The sequence below is a fragment of the Fusarium fujikuroi genome, chromosome FFUJ_chr06 (genome assembly GCF_900079805.1).
Source record: "Fusarium fujikuroi IMI 58289 draft genome, chromosome FFUJ_chr06".
Taxonomy (NCBI): Eukaryota; Fungi; Ascomycota; class Sordariomycetes; order Hypocreales; family Nectriaceae; genus Fusarium; species Fusarium fujikuroi.
In genome coordinates this window covers 2,556,341-2,578,644 of record NC_036627.1, presented here as the reverse complement: position 1 = coordinate 2,578,644, position 22,304 = coordinate 2,556,341, and the positions used below count along the sequence as shown (strand labels likewise).

Sequence of the window (22,304 nt, the reverse complement as noted above, 5' to 3'; positions counted from 1 at the left end):
GCCGCTAGCAACCTATTGAGTGATATTCAGCCGTTGCTATGAATAAGACATCCTTTTCTCTCTGATTACAGGTGCGTGTGGTTAGAGCAGAGGGTTATCAAGACGTGGTTGAGGGTTGTCGTATAAGTATTTTGTTGTTTTTGTCCCCGGTATCAGATTGTGAATGAAGGAGGTCGATGTCCTTAGACTCATCATATGCGACTTCGAACAATGGATTATAAAGTCTTACGGATCTTGCTGAGCTCAAAAGTACGCATTTCAACAATCATGGAAGGCATCATTCATTGCTTACCATCACAACCCCCGTGATACTGTCTCAAACATCTCTGTGCTCCTTACTCTAAGTGTACCCTCTAGTCGCTCCGGATTTCATTTTCCTGTCTTGAAGAAGACCTCTGGGCTACTCCGTAGTTCACGCCATGAGTCATGAACTAAGAAGATCTTTTACTTCCGGCGCATTCCCGAATCCTCATACCCAAGGAGTCAAGGGTCAAGGATTTCTTAGTGTTTGGAGGCGTTTCTTTAGAATTGCATGAATCAGGCGAATAAGTAGGTCAAAATCAAAGCATAATGTGTAATGGGGTATTATTCCAAATATGCTCACAATAATAAACAAGTTAACCATCAATACCGGACATCTTGTGGTAGTACCCTTCCTCCCCTGATTGCCTCAAAACCCACCCAGTCCAGTTGTATATGATCCTTCTCTTCCGACCAGACATTTGTGAAAATGCCGTTAGTATGAATAATGTGTGTAAAGATATGATTATATCCCGTCAATGTCACTCTCATGGAGAGAAAGACGCCCTCGCGAGTGAAGCATCCGCCAGTTGTTGTAAGTTCAAATGAATGAAGTGCCCCTGCAAACGCTAAGCTCCCCTTCGTGTTGGTGATTTACTTGGTTCGTACCGCGTTGTTACAAATTAGCGTTCGTTTCACTGATGCGATGTCCCCTGTAACCAGAGGTACGAAAGGCGTCTAGCCGTAAAAAATGACCGAACGCCGTAATGAATGAAGTAGAGGCCGTTTCTCATCGTCCCTGCGCTGCTACTACTGCCGTATCTTGATCAAAATACATGCTCGAGTGCAGCGGCTGAACAGTGACCAGGAAACGCGGTGCCAGTGCATGCCGGATTAAGCAGGCTGGTACCGCAGGGACTGTTGGATGATCAGTTCCTTGGTGCAGACTCGTCGTAGGATTGAGGCCGATAACTCTCGGCGTTGGCGTGCAGTTCGTCGACTGGCTGTTGATCGGTCGACTTTGAAACGCAAAAGGCCTGGTGTGAGCCTCGATCGTCCTCTATCCGATGACAACTCGCGCGCCTTCTTTGCCCAATACACCCCTTTCTTTCGGCTTGGGGCTATTTGTGCGACCCTTCTTGCCCTTGAGAAATCCAAACATACCGCCAGAGCCTTCACCCTTGCCGTCGCCAATATTGTTAGCATCTGTAGGCAAGGTTGCATCCTGGCGAGCTAGTTCAGACCAACTACCACTGCCGTCGAGAGTTACTTGTACGCCCCCAGTAGGACTTGTCATCCGTTGGCCGGCAACAATCGGGACGTGGCGAGCTCGGAAGTCATTCTGCAGCGGAGGTGGCGGAGCAGGGCGTACAGGACGTCCCTGCCGGTTCTCATTGCTGGTACTTGGATTAAGAGGTGATGGCTGATAACCTCCGTTGACTGCGGGCATAGGCGTTGCTTCATCCGTTGTGATCGCTTGAGGAGCGTTGTCAGAGTCAGGATGACCTTCTGGATTTGCACCAGTGCCCTCAGTGATTCTATTCAAGTTAGCAAATCGATATCAGCCATCAGTCCAGGAGGGCATACCGTTTATAAGCAGCCACTGTGTAGTCGAACGGCTTGAAATCTGTCTCAATCATGCGGTACAGCTCGTCTTCCCTAATCTCTTTCTCAGTCGCATCGTCCTTTAGACGCTCTCGTGGTTTCTGGCGTCTCGCACGGGCTTCCAGTGGGGCCTCCTCTAATAGCAACTCTTCGAGGTCGTATGTGGCATCGAAATTAGTCTTCTCGGATGAAGGAACAAATATGGGCTCGATTCTCTTAAGTTCGAGCAGTTCGAAATCAAAACACTTGAAGAATTCGTTTTGCGTGAAGCTCTCCCATGTTGAGCCCATTCGAGTTTCGCGGTTCGGGTCGAGCGCGGAGCCGATTGCGTAGAGGCAAGCTAGGGACACAGGCGGTTGTGTAACAGGATATTTGGGAGAAGCGGCCTGGATCTGTTGACTGAGAGATCCTTCGGAGCCACCTTCGAAGGGGCGCTATATCAAATGAGAAAAGATGTATATATGACCAGTGCAGTTTAACAAGCTTACCTTGTTGTAGATACACTCGTAGAAGAGAACACCCAAGGACCACCAATCTGCCCGCACATCGTATCCTTTGCCAGCGTAAACTTCAGGTGCAAGATAAGCCAATGTGCCGGACTTGCTAGTAAGTGTCCTTCCTGGAACGACGTCGGAGGCGACGTTCTATTTTCGTTAGTTTTAGCTGCATTTGAAGGCAAGAAGAGCGTACAAAATCTGTTAAATGGACATGACCATCCGCATCAAGCAAGACATTGTCGGGCTTGATATCTCGATGGATAATATTTTGACTGTGCACATATCGCAACGCACATCCGAGCTCTGCAATCCAGAATCTAACAGCCTCTTCGGTAAAGGTCTTTCTCGAAATATGGAATCGTAAATCTCCGCCAGTCATAAGATCAACCACCAGATACCTGTTATCGAATGTGAGCTAGCACTAGACAGTGTAGGTTATAGGAGAGCGTACATGTACTCAATATCTTGAAAACTGTATCTCAAGTTGCAAATGAAAGGATGGTTAACATATTCCAGCATTCGACGTTCGCGGATGATGTTTCGCACGCTTTCGGATCGTACGACTGCGAGGTTGAAAAGGATTAGCATTGTGTCACAGAGATGATAGCAGATTCCAGCAGATTGATTGTTGCCACCAATGGAAGTGGTACATGTATCGAGACCTTAGGGAGCGCCCTGAGCTTACCTTCATCTTTCCGGATATATTTGAGGGCAAAGGACAAGTTCGTGTCCTTCCGCTCAACAATGCGCACCTTTCCAAAGGCACCTCGGCCGACGACTCGCAACAGGCGGAAATGATTCAAGTTCACTAAAAACCTGTCAGCGTCACCCACCACACAATGTCATAAAATTAAAGCAGAAGCATGTAAGGCTGCGAGAGCAAAAGAAAAAACAGAGAAACTGGTTCGTGAAGGGCGTGGATAGAGGTTGCATAACACACGTGGGAGACAGGATGACGCCAAGTAATATGCGGCTGAAAGATAGCAAATGGCATGCAGGATGGCGGGAATCCCAGATAAACCAATGGCGACATAGATTTGGGGGGCGAACGACATCAGGAACAGATACAAAGAAGCTTCTGAGCCGAGCTCCTTCACGTACCTTCGCCGTTCAGGTCGACGGGCTTTCCTTGGCCATTGCCCATCGCGAGGGGATCGATATGTTGGACAACGTTGAATTATCGTGAAAGATAGCAAAGTCCCATGCTGAGTCTTGAATCTAAGGAATGAGTCGGAGGTGGAGTCGGAGCGCCGTGGTAGTATCTCGCAGGGCACTGTATCTTGCGGTGTAAATCGTGGAAATCAAAATTCGATTCGAGACAGAGGATGTATTGATGGCAGTGAGCTCGATGATACTGACAGCGACGACGATGATGATGGCAAAAGGATCAAAGTCGCAGGGGTACAGCAGCAGAAGCAAATGCAGCTCAAAAGTCAGCGAAGCAAGATGAGGCTTGGCTTGGCTGGGTTTGGACTGGCCGGGCGCTTGTGAAGTCGAATCGAATCGGGACGCGGACAGAGCAGGGTCTGGACCTTAGCGGACAGCGCAAAGCACAGGAGGCGAGAATCGGATTTTTCTTGTAGTGCAATTCAGTCCAGCTTCGGTCTTTTGGGGGGGATGAGACGTCGTTCGGAGGTTGGTGGCGGCGGGAGGTCAAGGGGACGGCGTGCGACTTTGGACCGACTTTCTTGGGGAAGAGAGAGGGGAGAGAGGATGGTCTTTTGAGGGGGAGAAAAGGAGGCCCGGTGAAGAGGGGGCTTGTGGAGGCGTTTCGAGACGTGGGATGTCAAAGTGCTCTAGTTCTAGCTGAGTTGCCTAGCAGACTAGACTTGTTGGAAATGGAGAAGAAAATGTACTGTTGGTGAAAATACAAGATGGAGAACAGTACGGCAATAGCGGAAGGGAAATGGTCTAATATGGACAATAAATGGCGATAAGGTAAGGTACCCAGCGGTAAAGACCTTTGGCTAGTAAGTACAAGTTTGAGAGTAGGTATGGTTGAATGGATGCATTCCGGAGAGAGGAAGAAGAAGAGTCAATGGAACAAATGGAAATGTAAGGTCTCGGTACTAAGTCTAGGTAGAGGAGGAGTAAGTACCTACCTATTAATCAAGGTGCCGTAGCTCAGTACAGGTAGGTCACGGTAGCGGGCAGCTGTGCTAAAAGGGAGAGGGGGGGGTCCCTGTGTTTGAAAGGTGTTGACCAGATGCTGCACATTAATCTACAGGTTGTCGAATCAATAACGATTTCCTACTGCAGACACGGAAACATCACAGGAGAGCCACACCGTCAAACAAAGAACTAATCAACTAGTGATGCCACTCTGAGCTTTCAGGGCGTACATGTCGGCTCCCGTCCCTGACGAGCCGTACCAGTACATGCTTCATTCAACTCCTTAGAAACGGGAGTGCGATTCGACGCGGCCCAGAGTGCTTCATGGTCTGTGCCTATTTAATTCCGTCCTTCTTGCAAACTCAAGTGGTCTGTTGTCTGTATGTATCTCTAGTTCCCTTGCAATCCAATGTAAGAGAGCACGGACAACTGCATCCGTTGGCAGGGGTCCAGAATAATGAAAAAGCTAAGAGCCGGAGCAACAGCACGAAAGAGGTCAGAAAGCCACGTCCAGAAGAGCAGTGATTTTCGTTTTTCTGCTCGCTTGTCAGACATTAGCTCTGCCTAACTCTTGACATATATCTGGTTTATCAACGGGGAAACAGGGGTGGTTTCCAAGCCAAGATGCTAGCTTATCAACAGATGGCGTCGAGTTGACTCCAGAAGAGGAATTCCTGTCGTCTTGTGTAAGAGGAGGATTCGACTTGACTAGACTTGGTGGATGGATGCCTTCGAGTGCTAGGAGGTATTACACAACTACTGACTTGCAGACGTTTGCTATGACTAGTAGGACAGAGTCCTGTACTGCAAAGTACCAGAACCGACAATTGCCATTACGGCACACAGAACCAAGTGTGGGCTAAATAACCGACCAACGATAGTGGCCGGTGGCAGTCCAGCCAGAAAGAAGCGTCTGGTTGTTTGTCAGCATGGGATGGAATGGCTTGACTGGGCTTGTGGGATATAATGGCATGAGAATTTAAGAATGACCAGAAAAATGTCATGGTATGACTTTACTTTACGATCTATGTTGAGAAATGAAACTAGTTAGACTGCTTAGGCTACTTGAAGATGATGTTTGAAGTTGTCCATCTCTACTATCTAAGCAGTTTCATGTTGAGATATTCCACAACTCCCGTAAAAGCAAGCAGCCTTCCCTCTCTCTACAGATTCTATCTTGACCATCTCACATCACCAAAGATGCCGTCGTTGCACTACATTGCATGGGTGAGCTCGTCTCTCTCGCTATTCCCATTTTCGTGCTCAGCTGGCTCAGAGTTGAGTTCGTTCATCTGGCCCCAGACCATGACAAGGGTCCTGACTCTTGTAAAAGAGCCAGTCGAACAAGACAGGGGACTGTAGGTACGACCTACGGGGGGGGGGAATAAAAAACTACCCCTCGATGGGTGGAACACCAGCGAATTTTGGTGCATTTGGGTCGTTTAATATTTCCCCCCGAAGGACGACCTACCCTGGTTCCACGGTCGTTCAAAAGGAGCCCATGGTGCAGAGAAACGTCCTGCGTCCCTAGGTGCAGCATCGTTGACCTGCAATGTAACTATGCTAAAGGTGCACTATACCGCCAAAGATCATCACCACGATCATCTCCTTTTTTTCTCTTGACAAGTAGAAACACCCAGTTTCACAATCATATAATTTTCATTGTTTCAGGAAGCCACACACAGTCGGCATGCTTCCCTCTCTACGGTTACCGCTTACGACCACCTTGCATGTTCATCGGTAACATGACATTACAGTACAGTACATTACTGACCAACTGATTACCTACGTCTCCTCTTGTTCGGCGTGGCCGAAGGGGTAGTGCTTGTGGATAGGCGGCGTGTGGCGGAAACCAGTCTAGCCACTGATCAGCTTGACAACTCGACTAAGACCAGACCATTTCGTGCCCCGTCGACACAAGATCGAAAACACGCTGTCAGTTGTATCCCAAGTACCTCTCGACATGTGCTTCACGACGCAGACCATTTCTGACCTTTATCGCCGAGGCGAATCAGCTGCCGGGCGTGTGAGGGTCCCCTAGTACCCACTGAAGCCGTGCTCGAGTTCTACATGATATAGGTATGCTAATGTTGACTTGGCGGGCCTTACAAGTGCTCAGCAACCAACCAACTTGACCTTTGTCGCTAATTGGCCAATTGACCAGTTCTGTTTTATTAATCTTGTTCGATATTGATGCTTATTGAGGAAGCCGGATATGGTATTCACACGTTCAAGCCCTCGGATTCAATGTTCCCACTGCAGAACTCAAAACTCCAATCATGGCTCATACCGACACGGTATTAGTCTTTGAAATAATTGCAATTGGCCAGCTGAGCAAAGATCTGCTCCGCTTCAGCTCAAATTTCAACCTCGGATTTACGGGATGCCTAGGTTCGCCGGAGAAGCATTCCCCTTTTCGCCTGGACTCAATACATAGCACTCTGCTACTAGCGATCGTCCCCAATGTTTGAGCTCTTGATGCTTCGTGGCGTAATAAACCAATATGGGGGGACCAACAGCAGAAAACCCGACCAAGGCCGGACGGGCGGCCAGGAACGAAAAGACCAGGGGAGAAGCTGACACACGACGATCAAACTACTTCCTCTGTTAGGGATTGATGGAGTCGGGGACGTGGAGTTCTTGTTGGTCGCAAGGTTGACAGGGTTGTTTGACATTGCTATTGACCGACCAACCAGCAACTCCAACTCTCTACTGCAACTATCCAGCCCGTTGGGCTTTTGATTGTGATGCATTCTCAGATCTCATCTGGAGGACGGGCCCCTGCATGAACGAGAGCGGCTACTGTATGTTTGCTTCACAAACAGACCTCCATTGGTTTGTGTTTGTGTGGCCCTAACGTCGTTCTGGAAGGCTTCTTTCGGCTCACATGCTAATAACACAAGACGGCCCAGCACCGCTACATATGCATGAGTCCTTCGGTTATTATGAGTTGAATTTGGATTCTGCAAACGCCGTTCATGTGCAGATAAGCGACGGAGATGCCCGTAGTCAACCGCTGGTGACCTGCCGTGTAAAGGGACATGGTGGCGTCCCTCATGACTTAATAACCAAGCAGCCAAACCGGTGTTAGTTTGGCCTGCCGCGTTCCGATGCACATAGACCGGCTTTGTTTGCCATGTTAGGACTGACGTATATTTCACCCACTCACTGCTCATAGAGAGGCGAGAGGCACTGATATAGGGGAGCTGAATACAGCTGCCTGGAAGCTTTTACAGCGCTCTGCAGCATCGCAATATCATAGAACGTAGGTGCAAATTGCACATATCTCACTTACACCAATCCCTTGCCAAGGTGCTGGATTGTATTGGACGGTGGTCACAACGCAATGGGCTGCCAATTACACCAACCTAAGAAAAAGCAAAGAAGCACCAACATGTAGTTGTACCTGTACCACCATCTCGGGTCCCTGCTCCAGCTTCCAACGGCGCCGCCTCTTTGATGCAGGCCAGCCAACCAATTTCATTTTGGAGCAGCCGCATCAGCATTGAAAAGATCCCCTGGGAGCTAACAGGCGGATAGGTGCTGCGGTGCACAGAGATGGGAGGTGCCTCAACCGTGTTTCAAAGCCTGTAACCTTGGCGGTACTTGCAAAGTTAGGTTTGAACGTCATCACAGTCACAAGGCTGCCGAAGACGTTCGTCTGGTCCCCCTGTCCCTGATACCGTTCTAGATGCCGACCCATGTTTGCCGATCCTCCTATTCTTTAACGCCGCAGCCGTTTTCAAAGTCTTTCTTGTTAGTTCGATAGGTCTTTGTCATGATTGCATACCTAGGCATCAGGTCCAAGCCTACCTAGAGATGGGAGTAATTTCAAATCCACTGCATGAACACGGGGGAGGCTGATACTCGCTTAGGGCGATAGATGGCTCCTCGCTCCTATCAGACCTTCAGCAGGGTTGATCCCCGGGCATTTCTCCAAACGTCAACTCGAACTGCCTCCTTTTGACTTCCACTACAGTTAATCCCATCAACTCAGCAAACGGACCTCGTTTGATACACCACGTGTGGCACTGGCTTCTGTGTATCCGCAGTGTTGCCTATGAAAACAAAATTAAATTGTTCTAGAACAACGCTCCAAGACGTTAGTGGCTTGGAAAACGCCTCTCGGGCAATGCCGCGGCCGGCCAAGAAGCATTTTATATCGAATCTTGGTATAGACAAAGAATCACTTCTCCGACATGATGCCTTTTTTCCGACTACATGGCATTTAACACGAGTATGCTTTCCCCATCGAGGTGTCATTTATCCTATTTTCCGGTGATCTAACAGCTGAGGCGCAACGCCTCCTGCCAAGGTCTCTCACGACAGCTTGGTGTTTAGTTTGTCTAGTTTCGTCCTTACGAATCCACGGTGCGGGTATTTTCTTTGTCAAGATCATACGTTTGTGTTCTAGATTTGGAGGGACAAGGACCCAACTGAATCGCAACGGCCAATTTAAATGTCTTTCGTGCTTGGTGCGTGTAATTGAGCAAGTTTACGCAAGTCTAATTCTCGACGATATCTCACAATCTTCCTTCTTCTGTATGCCCAGGTATGAATAGTCAACTTGGAGACCGAAACTCTGAGACGATACAGAGAGAAGTTTTCTTCCTGAGTTATATTCATATTATCTGATCAGAGGAGACAATCTTTTTGTGGACGAGGGCTAGACGGCGATCTCGTTTCAGTTGATAACTTTATTTCGTTGTTGTTTTCTGTGCAAGCGAAATTCGGTAGTCAACTGACTTCTGATCCTTACGTTATGGATCCTACCTTGACGGCAGTCATGATCGTTCAACTACCGATCAGATGGATATCTTATATGATAGGGTGCAGCAGACTCGACCTCTAGGTATCTAACTTCTGCTACATTGTCTGAACAAATCATATCTCACCGTGGATAAAGTACCCTGCTTTACCGGAGGGACTGCTCCAGCCCCGCCATAGCCATGATGAAGAATACCCAACCCCAACTCCATTAAGTCTTTGCTCGCAATTAAGTATCAAATTTCAACCACGAGTATTAGAAAATCCTCAGTTCTTATTACACGATCATGGCCTAGGTATGGTGTAGGTTAGTCTACCTCCACCAAGTGAGTACAAATCATGACGACTTGAGATCACTTAAAGTATGATGCTTGATGACGTAGTTGAAATAACATCACTCCAATTTGAGCTACTTTGGAAGCCCAGAACTTGTCAAATACATATTCCAATTGTTTCAGAAGACTACACAGATCACCTATAACATTATCTTAAGCTCAATTCCTACCAGAAACCCAAGTCCCTCGCCATGTCTCTCTTCCGCATTGTCCTCCGTACAACCGCAACCACTATCCGCCCTATTCACACAACAACACGCTTGCAGATGCCATACAAGCACGACCAGGACCGAGAATCTCTGCGCCCAGTTGTGAATGAGAACACAAAGTCAGGAACGGACGAGCAAGTTGCCTCTGAGCACGCAGACATCGCCTTTGACCCTAACACGACACGGCCTGAGGAAGCTGCCGACAAGACCAGGGAGAGGACCAAATCCAAGGGTCGAGAGGGAGAAGACGCCCTGAACGCGAGTGGTGCGAACCAAGAGCTTAGCACACCCATGGGTGATGAGAAAACGATCAAGACCAAGGGTGCTGGAGAAGAGATCTCAAAGGGAGGACCCAGCGGAAGTGGAAGTGCGCCCAAGAAGGGAGATCTGCCCAAGGCCAAGTAAGAAGTGGGACAAAGAAGCGAGAAGTCAACAGTGTCTATGAACTGTATCTCGTGTACTCCTTACGGTGGCATATGTATTACCTACTCGTTCATCAGAAGAAGAGCTCGGAGGCTTAACTCCATAGGTATCTAGATAATGAAGAGGAAAATATCCCACGACGCCAACCTCGGCGCTTGAAGAACGTGGAGTTTTACCCCAATAAGTGACAGGAGAATGAATCAGTTTCGAAATGTTACAGCACTCCCACCTTACCTAGTAGTGATAGCACGGACAGTCACGACGACTACTACCTAACCTTACCTTACCAACTTACCTGTGCCTACCTACTACCTACTAAGGTAGCATAGTAGGAAGGTAGTGGGCCAGCAACTGCACAAATGTTGAAGGAAGCTCCCAGCTGACAGACCTCGTCTTGCTTGTTTCGCCTACCAAGCTCAACATGACATATGTTTTGCACAACTCGCATCATTGTTCCATGTTTGATAACCATTCAACAGCATTCGAATTTAAGTTCAACATTCACCATCCATCACAGAAACATCATTCAACGAGCAAACGAACTTCATGGAAACCTTCAAAACATCACCATGTCACATCTCCCTAGAAGAATTGGTAGCCAATGACGAACGGGACGACTTGCACTTCGACATAGTCAACGAATTCGACCAAGCTCTGAATACTGGAGAATGCACCCAGGATCAAGCTGCTGATGAAGCTGATAACCAAAAGGAACCGGAATATAGTAGAAGTAGGTCTGGAACTGGATCAGACCAATCTACCGAGGGTCAACAGCTTGACGCCGAGGCAGAGAAGCTGGCTAAGAAACTGGACGAGCTATGGTAGAAACATGTCCCTCACAAGCTCAGCCCCAAGCTGGCTTATCTTCTGATTTTTACCAAACATTCCGGACTGCAGTCTGGAAAGTCTTCCTAGAAGTTCCTCGACGGATTCCAGTTGGGGATGGACGTATTGATCTCCTTGTACGCACGATAGATGCCTCGGGAAACTGTCCAAAAAAACAACTGTTCCTCAGGGGATATATGTCTGGAACGGCTTACTAGACTTGAATGAGCTTCTTCTTGAAGTTTGTGAAGGCATGTTCCTCGGCTTGCCCTTCGTCCAAACCTCTTGAGAGTCCCACTGACTGTTACTTAGTTCCCCCCAACGACACTCGCCTGCGTCGAACGCACGAGGGCTGGGTGTCTTTTCAGTCGTTTTACGCTCGTCTCGTTGCCAAAAGTATACGGCTAGATGACCGTCCTGCCTCCCACCTTATGAAACGAGCGCTGGAAGATCGAATAACACCAGGGTTACAGATGTCTGATGCTTATATTCGTGGGCCCTGTGAATGGATTATGCAAGCCGGTCCGCACCTATTTTTTCGGATTGGGGATATCGAAATATTACAGGCACATAAATTAGGACAGTGGCGGTTCGGGCAGGGCGTAATCCTCCCTAGAGAAAGATGGGAATCCTGGAAAGAGAGTCTCAAATTGCTGTGAGGAGAGCTCAGGCCTGACCAGAAAAGTCTGCAGGATAGACTATTCAAGGCAGGCATTCACACGAATTCGGTATAAGGCCAACACATGCGGTATGAGTTGGATCAAAAGCAACGAGAATATGAAGATTTCCAAGCATCAATACGGGGACAACAAGAAGATGGAAACAAATGGTTGGGTGGCGTATAATTTGCCAAGATCCTGGGGAGGGGCAGCATAGCATTAGCCAACTGTTGTTAATTTTACATTCATTATGCCATGAAAACATCAAGCCCACAGTGGCTCAAACTCCCGACGCCAGACTTATGCATATCACTACTAACGCACCAGTGCCTAGGCGTACATCATGTCGCCGTCCTCCTCCTCGTCTTCATCCTGCACGACAGGAATCTCCTTCTTCTTCCCTAAGTCTTGACGGCACATGGGACATGTACCCTTGCTGCGTAACCAAGGCCCGACGCACTCGAGATCAAATCGATGACCTCCTTTACATGGGAGCTCAACAACGAGACAATACTCGTCTTCTAAATAGGGCACCTTACAGATGGCGCAGTCGTCGTCTTTCTTGAGGGTTTTGCGGTTGACACGGTCGATTGAATCAACGAACTCTTGTGACACGCCATGCAAGCGAGTGGGGGGATCGTTGATATCATCTTCGAGATTCATTATCAGAGACTCTAGAAAGTCTCGGTTATCGTCTGTAGGAGAAGTTGTGTGCAGCTGGTGGAGCTGTTCCTGGAGGAGGCGGAAGAGAGCAGCCGTGTCGACGGGGGTGGGCGTGGCGTGTGGGTTGTGATGAGGAGTCTGGTCGCCTGAAGGTTCGGCGATCTGATCGAGGAGGGAGAAGAATGACGACATGTCTACGCGACGGCCTGAGCGGCGGCCTTCAGCAAACTTGACATTGTGTTCGACTTTGGACAGTTAGTTATAAGATAGGATGAATGGAGGGGTTGAGGAGGGGTTATTTCATGTTACCTTCGTACTGAGTAGCCATTGTGAATCCTCGAAAACTGCCTTTGATTGTTCGTACGCTGCTGATGTAGATATCGAGAAGGGATAGTAGGAATATTGAGCAGGGAGAAGAGAGGGCGCGCTGGCATCAAGACGTTGTGGTGTACCGTGTAACGGTCAGACCCAGGCAGAGATGATGTCGCAAGTCGAGAGCTCTTGAGTTGTGGGGTAGGGAAGAAATGAGTGGAGAACTGGACCCCTGCTTTGAAGAGTGCAGGACGCCACAGTCGTGCAGTAAAGTGAAGGGTACATCCATCAGATGCAGAACCTATGGAGGGCAGGGCAGGGCTGAGAAAGTTAGTTGTCCGATTAGGTTCTTACAGCGTTACATAGAAGCTTGGCCCCTTAAGATCAGTTAACAAAACAATGTATTCAAGAACAGCCAGGTTGAAGAATAATTGAGGCTTTAGTAATAGAGCAATTGACTTGATTGATCAAGATATCATCACATGCCAACTCGGTTTAATGTGGCTGATCCCATCCCGCTTGGACCATGCGTCATATCATTCAGTCCCAAGTTTTCCATTCAACGTTTTAAATACTGTACTTGCGTCTGTCTTAGCTGCCTATCAATCGATCAACTAACTACCTACCTTAGTACCTAGTGACTAGAGTCTGAACTGATTCGCTATCTTCGCTTCTCTACTGAGATATCTGAGTATCCTGTCTACTATTGCTCTCTCATCTTGATACATACCTCCATCTGCTGCTATCCTTACGATTCGACACTTGTACAACCCTTTCCCCTACCATAACCACTAATTTACCCTATCGCCATGTCTCTGCCCTCTGCTGCCATCATCGGCTCAACTGGCCTGGTCGGCTCAAACATCCTTTCAACGCTGCTGGCCTCCGAAATCTACAATCCTGTACATACCATCACTCGACGCGCTCCCAAGGCGACATCACCTCACCTCAATGCGATAGTCGATGCCGATACTGCCAAATGGGCAGAGCTTCTCACAGGGCTCACACCCAAGCCATCTGTCGTTTATTCTGCACTGGGTACCACTCGCGCTCAAGCAGGCGGAATCGCCAACCAGTGGAAGATCGACCATGATCTCAATATCGAACTCGCAAAGGCATCCAAGGCTGCAGGTGTCTCAACCTTCGTTTTTATTTCCAGCGCTGGAACACGGTCTCTGCTCTCCTCGTCTTCGCCGTACGCAAAAATGAAGAACGGGGTTGAAGACGCGATCAAGGAACTCGACTTTGAGCAAGCCGTGATTCTCAAGCCCGGTATGATCCTCGGCCACCGAGAGGCCAGCCGCACAGTGGAGGGTATCGCTCAAGGGGCAGTCAACGGTCTTGGCTATCTCAGCACTGGTATCAGAGATACTTTGGGTCAAGATGCTGATGTCATTGCGAAGGCGGCTGTGAGGGCTGCGCAGTTGGCGAGTGAGGGAAAGGCGCCGAGTAAATATTGGGTTCTCGGTGGAAGCGACATCGTCAAGCTGGGAAGGACTGAGTGGCCGGGTAGCCAGACTCCGACGGAGACGAAGACAGAGGCTGCTGCGTAGAATTTTTGCGAGAGTGACTTGACATGATCTCGTGGTACAGTCACGACTCTCTCTAGCTTTGCACAACGCTTTCGCAGACTGCCAGAATCAATTAGCCATTCAATGGCATGCTCCCTTAAACACTCATTAATAAAGAGCATGAAACCAATAGAGTGATTTCTAATTCATAATCCATTTTCTCCTCTCTCTGCAACACTCAAATACTCTTGCGACAGAATCGCGCAATACAAGATGATCTTGAAGCCATCAAGACTCCTGCTGGAGATGATTTACTAGAGGAGCCCACAAATGAGAAATAATTTACCATTAGGAGCACATAGTAATCCCATTCTTTTATTTGTCTCGTACCTTACATATGAGCTTATGATATGATACTGGATATGATTAATTGCTCCCATCACATCTCACTAGTTCTTGGCATCAGAGCCCCAACCCTGTCTATGATTCTGTACACCTTGTGTTGCGTTTCACAAAGCCATGAAATGCAGTAATTTTCCCCTGCATGAAGACATGTTCACGCTGAAGCTGGTATATACCTAGGTTAGTAGGTAGTTATCAAAGGCCTCCTACTAACATTAGGCAGTAAGCAAGTCTTGATCTTTCCTCCGACCCATCGCACTTCGGCATTGCTTCTCCCCGCCCCCGCCATTCGTCGGATCTCATCATCAACTCCACTCCTCGACTCTGATAACCACCACCAGCTTCTATCAACTTCTCACTCACTCACTCAATCATTCACTAAGCTTCATCTTTTACTGCCGCAACTCAACTTGGATTAACTCATGTAAGCTTCACCTACGAGAATACCTTATCGACATGCAATACTCATAATTTGATAGCCCGGTGACACATATCCGCTATCGAGCACATCATCGTTTTGTGATTACATATCATGTCTTCCCGTCCTTCAGTCGTCGGCCCAGACTCCGGCCCCGAGGCCCCTTATCCTCTTCACATGGAAGGCAAGGTGATCTCTGGTTTCGGCCGCGGCTCCAAAGAGGTACGTCTTCGTGCATGCATCTCTTATTTTACTCACACCTCCTAGCTCGGCATCCCAACTGCCAACCTCCCTGTAGACGAGGCTCTCACACCGTGGATCGCCAATATCTCCTCTGGAGTCTACTTCGGCTATGCCTCTCTCGCCCTGCCCACAACACACCCAGACATCCCATCGGCTTCCTCCAACGAACCTCCCAAGTCTGACACAGAGGATGCTCTCTTCGCTGCCGAAGCCCCTGCTAATCCGCCTTTCCACATCTTTCCCATGGTGATGTCCATCGGGTACAACCCCTTCTACAAGAACATAGTTCGCAGCGCAGAGGTTCATGTGCTGCACAAGTTCACCGCAGACTTCTATGACGTGCCCATGCGTCTCCTCATCCTTGGCTTTATCCGTGAGGAGAAGGACTACAAGAGTCTGGAAGCTCTGATTGAAGATATCAACTTTGATTGCGAGGTTGCAAAGAACAGTCTAGCCCGAGAGGCCTGGGCTCCTGCAAAGGGACGTGTTATCGGTGGTAAAGATCTTGAGGGCAAATTAGACGTCCAGTGGTTACTTCGAGATGCCTAGGATAGATCCACGAGAAATAGAGCATGGTAAAAAGTGGCCGGGAGTTATGGATAGATAGCAACATAGAAGAGCTGGAATTCTTTTAAAAAGTCATGTTTGTTTCATTTCACATCTGCTTAACTACCTGGGTATCATGCGAAACCCCCATCTGCCTGACTTGGAGCACTACCAATAAACTATGCAGCATCAAAGCTAATCCTCTACACAAAAGTGTATACTCCGGATCTTTTCCTTCTCTTGCAAGGTAGCCCTCCCTTAAAGGCCTGGCTAGTATCTCATTTTCAAAGAAAATAACCTCCAACAAAAAGGGAGAATGAACGTATTTCGGTTTTGCCCACAGTCATAAGTAGCTAAACTGCCAGTTGCTGGGGTCCTTGGTCTGGTAAATATCGCGGTAAAAACTGCACCCGAGTTAGCGAGGAAGAAGTCTTGAGGTAAAAGATACTAGAACTCACATTCATTATGATCATCATGGGAATGTCAAAGACGTCTCGTTTGATCGTCCAACAGTATGTGCATTCAACCTTGCCGTCCCTCTCAATCCTCGATATACCGTGCTCGCTGTCAATCCGCGTGACTCGGCTACTGAGGATGCTCGGCTGTACGTCCTTCGGAGCAGTATGATCGGGTTTGATGTCCATGCTCTGAGAGGATCTATACTTGTTGAGTCGGCAACTTCTCTGTACCTTGCCGCGACTGTCCTCAAAGGCCAATTCCGCAAAGTCTTGATAAAACTCGACCACACTGTCATCATCCAGCAGCTCGCCCAAGAAAACAGGCTGAGGTCGCCCCCCGCTCATGTCAAGGGTGGCTCTTTGAGGCCGGGGCGTTGGCATGTCCCCCTGAGCATTGTTGTCTGGTGTATTCGACCCATTGGTCGAACGCCCGCTGTAGGTATTGATATTGAGGTTTGGCTCTTTCCCGAGTAGCACCTCTTTCGTCCAGCCTGTCAGCGCGATAAACTCTTTGTTGACAGCAGCGACCTCGCCCGATCTTCGACAGACAATGGTCGGAGCGCAGCAATGCTGTAAAAAGTCATCATATTCTACCAAGGTTCTTTGAAAGCACTTCTCCATGAAAATGAGATCCTGGCGAGTCAGATCTTTGGTACACGATATGAAAGACGGTCGAATCTCCCCGAGGGCTTTGGCGATTCGTAGTAGCTTGTTACCGGGCAGACGGTTTCGTAGGACAGCCACCATGTTGTGGAACCCGGTTGTGTAAGGATACGGCTCTTTTACACTTTCGTAGATAGCGGCAGAGTCTCTTTGTCGCTTTCCAAGATACGATTTGGGATTCGGCTTAGTACTCTTCGGTCTGTGTCGTTGTGCGCCAGGAACTGTAGGAATTCCAGCAAAATTATGGCCTGGTGAGCCTTCCATGCCTGCAACGGAATGGGGGCTGGCTGTCGCATCTGTACTTGGGCTAGCAAGACTTGTAGGCCCGGCTGCAATAGCATAAGCATGGGGTAGTCCGTGCTGGAGGTTTCCCTGGGCATATAGAGATTGGTTATTTTGGTCCATACCCGAAAAGTCGGCCCCTAACATGGGATGATCAAAGCCGTTTCCGTTGCCATTTGCATTTCCGAAGAGAGCTGCATAGGTGGCCTCGGTGGTTGGAGTTTGCGACAGGGAGTTCTCTCGTGGAGGTGTCTCGGCTCCAAGGGCCATCTTGTTAAGAATGCCAAACTCCCAGCCGGCGTATTGACTCCCGAAATTCAGACCTTCGAGGTCAAAATTGTACAGAGCAGGGTTGCTGGGATCGAATAGGGCGTTGAAGTCCATATTAGCGGTAGGTATAATATTGTTGATTGGAGCGTGTGCATTGCTGATGGGAGCCTGGAAGGATGTCGGGGACGTTTGTGGGTTGAAGGGTAGACTATCAATGCCAACAGGAGTCTGCGCCCCCGTCGAAAAGACCGGCAGTGTCGTAGTGCTCGCCTGAGAAAAGAAGTTGCTGCCAGTTGCAGACATACTATCTGACTGGCTGGCATTCGAATTCTGGCGCTGAGCGTTGGGCCTTGAGGGAGTAGGATTGGGACTGGGGTTGTAATTTGGGCCAAGGACAGGCCGCAGGGCTTCCGGAGGAGCATCATGAAGGTATTTAGCCTTCTTGCGCACACCATCTTGGCATGCATCAGCGAGGCCGCGCTTGATGCACCTTTGGCACGGTCTCTCATCTCCTGGAAAGTTGTCAGTTCAAAATCTCTTCTTGGCTATCAAGCACGAATATCTCAACCATGACTCTTGTCCCACTGAAATGGGCACAGGAAGCGCGCAAGACAGTTTAACAGCGAAAATACCGACAACTGATGGATTAAAGAGCCAAGCTTCACATGGAGAAAACGAATTCACATCATGATTATTGGCAAATTGCCAGCATTGGGTGGTTGCAAGAACACTTACCACAAGTTAGATGAGCTCTTTGGCATGCAAAGCAAGCCCTTCGCGCCTTTTTCCTCCTCGGGCGCATAGGGTCTTTGGGGTCGTACTTCTTCTTGACCTCGGTGGTGCTCTCGGTAGTGCTCTGGTCGGTCATTTTCTCGTCTTCTTCCCTGAGAAAAGTTTCCGTCTCGTCTTCGTTCTCAGACATAACATCTGAGACCTCAGTGCTATTCTCCTCCATTTCGTGCGGCATGGTGTCTTAGGTTTTATATACAAGGCCTGGCGACCAGTACAAGGTCTTGCGACAGCTGGAATATCCTCCTCTCAGCTTATTACAGCCCGAGACTTTGTTTGGGTTACTGCACACAAGGCGGCTCGGATATGCAGGCTCCGATCCCAGAAACCTTTTTTTGTTTCTCTCTTTCACCTTGTCCTCCTTTTAGACAGCTTTGCGAAACCACACTTATCCAAGCCGTGGTAGGACAGCCAAGCAGGGACAAGTACGCCGTCGAATTGAAGTTGCAATCAGTGCTGTTCAGAGTGACAACAACCCCCACGGTGGCGTGGCGATGCGCAGATAATCTTTCCCCTGATCTCCCTCGCGGATCGCTCACGCGTGCTGCGTAGGCGATGTATGTGAGATTAGGAACAACCTGAACTGCAATGCCCAGATCCGGTAGGACTATGGCGTTGGGCGCAAACGAGGCCAGAAGGCTGTATGCAGCCGTGTATTTGATGATCACGTCTCTGGGCTAATTGGAAGACCGAAACCGCTCGGTCAAGCTCGTATCGTAGAAGGGGCGTACTCAATGAAAGCCAATAAGTGTATAAGTATGGTACGCAAAGAGGCGTCTTAGTGGAACGTATATTGAGTCAATAGTAGGTCGCAGGGGCCGTGAGGCTGTGATTGTTGTCACCGAAGAAGGCGGAGGAGGTGGAGGAGGTAGAATTCCGATTCGATGAGCTTGGGTGATCGATGATCGATGATCGCTGGATGCAGGAGAGTCGTCGGTCAGCGGTAGAGGCGGAGCTGTCTAAGGCGACACGGGAGGTGAGAGATTTGGCGACTGTGAGGATGCGAATGACGACGAGGAAAGAATAGGATGCAGCTACCCGCGGGCCATGAGGAGTGGCTGCACCCAGAACCAGCACCAAAGCCAACCAATTTAAGCAGCAATTGGCCACTACAGCAACAGTGGGATCTCACACGGCGTCGGCGACCGTAGAAGCAGGCTGTGGTGACAGCGTATATGTAGCGTTGTGCAAAGATGAGGCATGCGAACCAGGCGCGGCGCGGGGGACAAAGTTGAGCGCAGATTGTGCGGAGGAGCCGGGATCGCGATATAGATTGGGCTGAAGGGGGATTATAAGAAAGGATAAAGGGTCAACGTTGAGGGTAGAAGTCGAACGAGGCAATTCGCAGAATAAGTTGTAAGCAATGACTGGTCCAATTCAAGGTCAGTTAGAAGAGCCCAGTCAGGTCAGGCGACAGGGTGTTGTAGGTAGTAGCATTGTGGGTTTTGGTGGTTGGTGGATTAGCAGACGCCACAGACAGGGCAGTGGGCAATTGGAGGATTGGAGATGCAGATGCAGGTGTTTTGAGGGTGTTCCTGTGCTGGTTTTGCTTGCTCCAAGGTACCTAACCTTAAGCTGAGAGGAGGCCTGCCTTCTGCTATAAGAATCGAGTGCGAATGCGTGCTACTAGAGGCATCACAGAAGTACCAAGTTTGCTGTGCCAAGTACCTGATGTAGGTACAGTACCTCACAACAAGGTGGGTTCACAACAAGCTCTCAGTCAGAGAAAGTGGATTGTATTTAAGGGGAATAGAGTGACGACGAATCTTGATTCTACATCACAAGGTGTAAAGGCAGCCAAGGCTCGTTCGTTGTGCATCCATGGCATGTGCAAATGTAGAAACCCGAGGTGATGATGCTACATGCAATCTCGTGAACAACTACAATACAGTAGGGAAGTATGTACATACAAACAGGACAGGACATTGATTGGATTGACAGGCGGATGATCGAATAACCATACAGGTATTAGCTGCAAACCCACACAGGGTGGGTAACTCTTCATCCTTTCAGTCAATTCCCCTGTCTCTCTGCGTAAGGTAGCAATGAAACGTCAAACCCTTCAACCAGCCCAGACATGGATGGGTACCTATCGTACATATCTGATGGTCTAGTCAATTGGTTCAACATCGTCACCAACAACATGTGTAATCAACACGCTGATCATCATGAAAGATTCTACCTCGAGCAGTCCCAGGTGGATTTGGTAGACTAATATGGCTGATATTCTTACTCAGTCGTTTATGCCTCAGCAAACCGAAGCTTCAAGCCTCCCATTTTCACCACCCGCTAGCAGAAACCAATCCGAGCCCAATCAAAGTCAAACTCTTGACTGCGGGGTTTACTAGTGGAGGGAGTAACCCGCTCTGGGGAAACTGGGCGCTGGCTATTGGTCTGACGATGCTTCTATTTGTAACTGATGAAGCCTTGTAATCAAGATCAGATTTTTTTTAGGTATTCGAACCAGGGGGACAGTTGATGACTTGACTCAATTCACTTCTAGCGGTCAGGAAAGGTCATGGAAGGAGAATTTCACCTCCTGCGCCTCAAGCAATAGTCTCGATCGAGAAGATGAAGCTAAAGAGGTCCCGCTGAGCCGCCAGAAACTACTCCATTGATCCATTCATTCGAATTTGTATTCCCAATCACCAGCCACCCTGCAACCTCAACCCCTAGACCTGGCTTAGACCGATGCATTGTGAATCGCAAGAGTCTGGGGCCCTGGTTGGATGCTTCTCTGCGCGTACATATGTACACGTCGACATGTCAAACTCTCTTTTGTGTTGGTAATGGCAGAGTCAGCCAGCGTGTGATCCGTACCTCGCCTGTGACAGGGGTCTCTAGGTGTCGTGCGACTGCAGCACCGTTGCGACGAGGTGCAGCGTCGGGCTGATGTTGGATAGCTCTGGTGATACTTGGTGCAGAATGCCAATTGCCATCTTGCTGATAGTCTGTCGTATCCGTACCTACACAAGCCAACATGCATGCACGGATACATGTATATGTTTCAAGTCATCTCTTGAGCAACTAACACGCAATTCTAGCCCTGTAATTAGTCTTTACCAATACCCAGAAGCAAAAAGAAAATAAAAGAGGACCCTGGTGCTACTAACTTAGTAGATAAAGAAATCGATTCGCCGGCGCAGTCACTGGCTGGCCGGTGTGGAACAGCCGGTAAGCGGCGTATAAGTAAGGTACCCGAAATGAACATATAGAGCACAGAGACCAGTAACATAGATAATCTACAGAGCTCTACTTGTCGCATTCAGTGCTACTCTCCTTGACAACTGAAGCTTCATGAATCACAATTTGTCACATTCATCAGTGTCTGCCTCCAAAACTGTACCGGAACGCGGGGCTTGATGCCGAGCCCGGGTGCCGGAGGTGAGGGGCGGAAGCGGAAGCCCAACGCCGCCGAGGATAGCCAACGCTCAGCTGTTTACGGTGAAGAATAGAACGATCCAGGTTTGATAGTCAGGGTCTTTTATTGGTTATCCCATACCCGCGGTTCGCTAACCGACCGCAACCCGTCGGTGACCGAGGCTTTGGGATTTGTCTAGGACTCTTGAATCATGCCAAGATACAAGGCAACGATCCTGATCTTCACTACATAACTAGGTCATAGAGACTTGTGCCTCGATGTTAGCGTGGAAGTTTGCGTTACAATTACCTAAAGTCAGGCAGAAAGGCCTTGTCTCGGGTGTAACTATTTGTGACTATCAATGAGACTCAAAATCCAGTAGCATCTTTCAGCTTTTGTTTGCTTTTTTCCTTTGTTTCTCCCTTGCGGCTGCTGCATTGCATGACAGCCGCTCCAAGGCAAGGATTCCAAAAGTAATTGACACGTCCGGCTGAGCCTCTTGTGGGCAATATGCCCCCTAGTCCTTGTTGCTTGCTTTTTATAAATATTCACAGCGGGTAGAGACATGCGTGCGTCAATGCGGTTGGAGGATACGACCCATGCTGCTGGCCGAGAACCTGGAGTCGAGTCGAGGCTGCGATAGCCGAGGGCCTGCAGATTGTAATGTAAATTTGATGTAGGGACTAAGAGGACTGAGACACCCTTGTCGATCTT

General features: G+C 48.9%; 7 protein-coding genes; 3 read left to right on the top strand and 4 right to left on the bottom strand.

Moving 5' to 3' along the window:
* Window positions 1-1,300: 1,300 nt before the first annotated feature.
* On the bottom strand, window positions 1,301-3,486 carry FFUJ_06140 (related to serine/threonine protein kinase; the record flags this gene model as incomplete). XM_023579431.1 has 7 exons in its annotated part: window positions 1,301-1,778; window positions 1,828-2,279; window positions 2,334-2,489; window positions 2,536-2,740; window positions 2,794-2,905; window positions 3,028-3,150; window positions 3,444-3,486. 7 exons carry the CDS (start codon window positions 3,484-3,486, stop codon window positions 1,301-1,303), a joined length of 1,569 nt encoding a protein of 522 aa, XP_023432268.1.
* Window positions 3,487-7,371: 3,885 nt separating this feature from the next.
* FFUJ_06139 (uncharacterized protein) lies at window positions 7,372-7,938 on the bottom strand (the record flags this gene model as incomplete). XM_023579430.1 has 4 exons in its annotated part: window positions 7,372-7,478; window positions 7,624-7,674; window positions 7,750-7,822; window positions 7,861-7,938. 4 exons carry the CDS (start codon window positions 7,936-7,938, stop codon window positions 7,372-7,374), a joined length of 309 nt encoding a protein of 102 aa, XP_023432267.1.
* A 1,809-nt stretch (window positions 7,939-9,747) lies between these two features.
* FFUJ_06138 (uncharacterized protein) lies at window positions 9,748-10,170 on the top strand (the record flags this gene model as incomplete). The annotated part of the gene is made up of 1 exon (XM_023579429.1): window positions 9,748-10,170. The coding sequence occupies one exon, from the start codon at window positions 9,748-9,750 to the stop codon at window positions 10,168-10,170; it is 423 nt and encodes a 140-aa protein (XP_023432266.1).
* Window positions 10,171-12,002: 1,832 nt separating this feature from the next.
* On the bottom strand, window positions 12,003-12,663 carry FFUJ_06137 (uncharacterized protein; the record flags this gene model as incomplete). XM_023579427.1 has 2 exons in its annotated part: window positions 12,003-12,580; window positions 12,645-12,663. The coding sequence occupies 2 exons, from the start codon at window positions 12,661-12,663 to the stop codon at window positions 12,003-12,005; spliced, it is 597 nt and encodes a 198-aa protein (XP_023432265.1).
* Window positions 12,664-13,456: 793 nt separating this feature from the next.
* FFUJ_06136 (related to Protein FMP52, mitochondrial) lies at window positions 13,457-14,200 on the top strand (the record flags this gene model as incomplete). The annotated part of the gene is made up of 1 exon (XM_023579426.1): window positions 13,457-14,200. The coding sequence occupies one exon, from the start codon at window positions 13,457-13,459 to the stop codon at window positions 14,198-14,200; it is 744 nt and encodes a 247-aa protein (XP_023432264.1).
* An 892-nt stretch (window positions 14,201-15,092) lies between these two features.
* Window positions 15,093-15,770, top strand: FFUJ_06135 (related to FMN1-Riboflavin kinase; the record flags this gene model as incomplete). XM_023579425.1 has 2 exons in its annotated part: window positions 15,093-15,200; window positions 15,246-15,770. The coding sequence occupies 2 exons, from the start codon at window positions 15,093-15,095 to the stop codon at window positions 15,768-15,770; spliced, it is 633 nt and encodes a 210-aa protein (XP_023432263.1).
* Window positions 15,771-16,120: 350 nt separating this feature from the next.
* On the bottom strand, window positions 16,121-18,407 carry FFUJ_06134 (related to transcriptional regulator RDS2; the record flags this gene model as incomplete). XM_023579424.1 has 3 exons in its annotated part: window positions 16,121-16,171; window positions 16,226-17,952; window positions 18,176-18,407. 3 exons carry the CDS (start codon window positions 18,405-18,407, stop codon window positions 16,121-16,123), a joined length of 2,010 nt encoding a protein of 669 aa, XP_023432262.1.
* Between the last annotated feature and the right edge of the window lie 3,897 nt (window positions 18,408-22,304).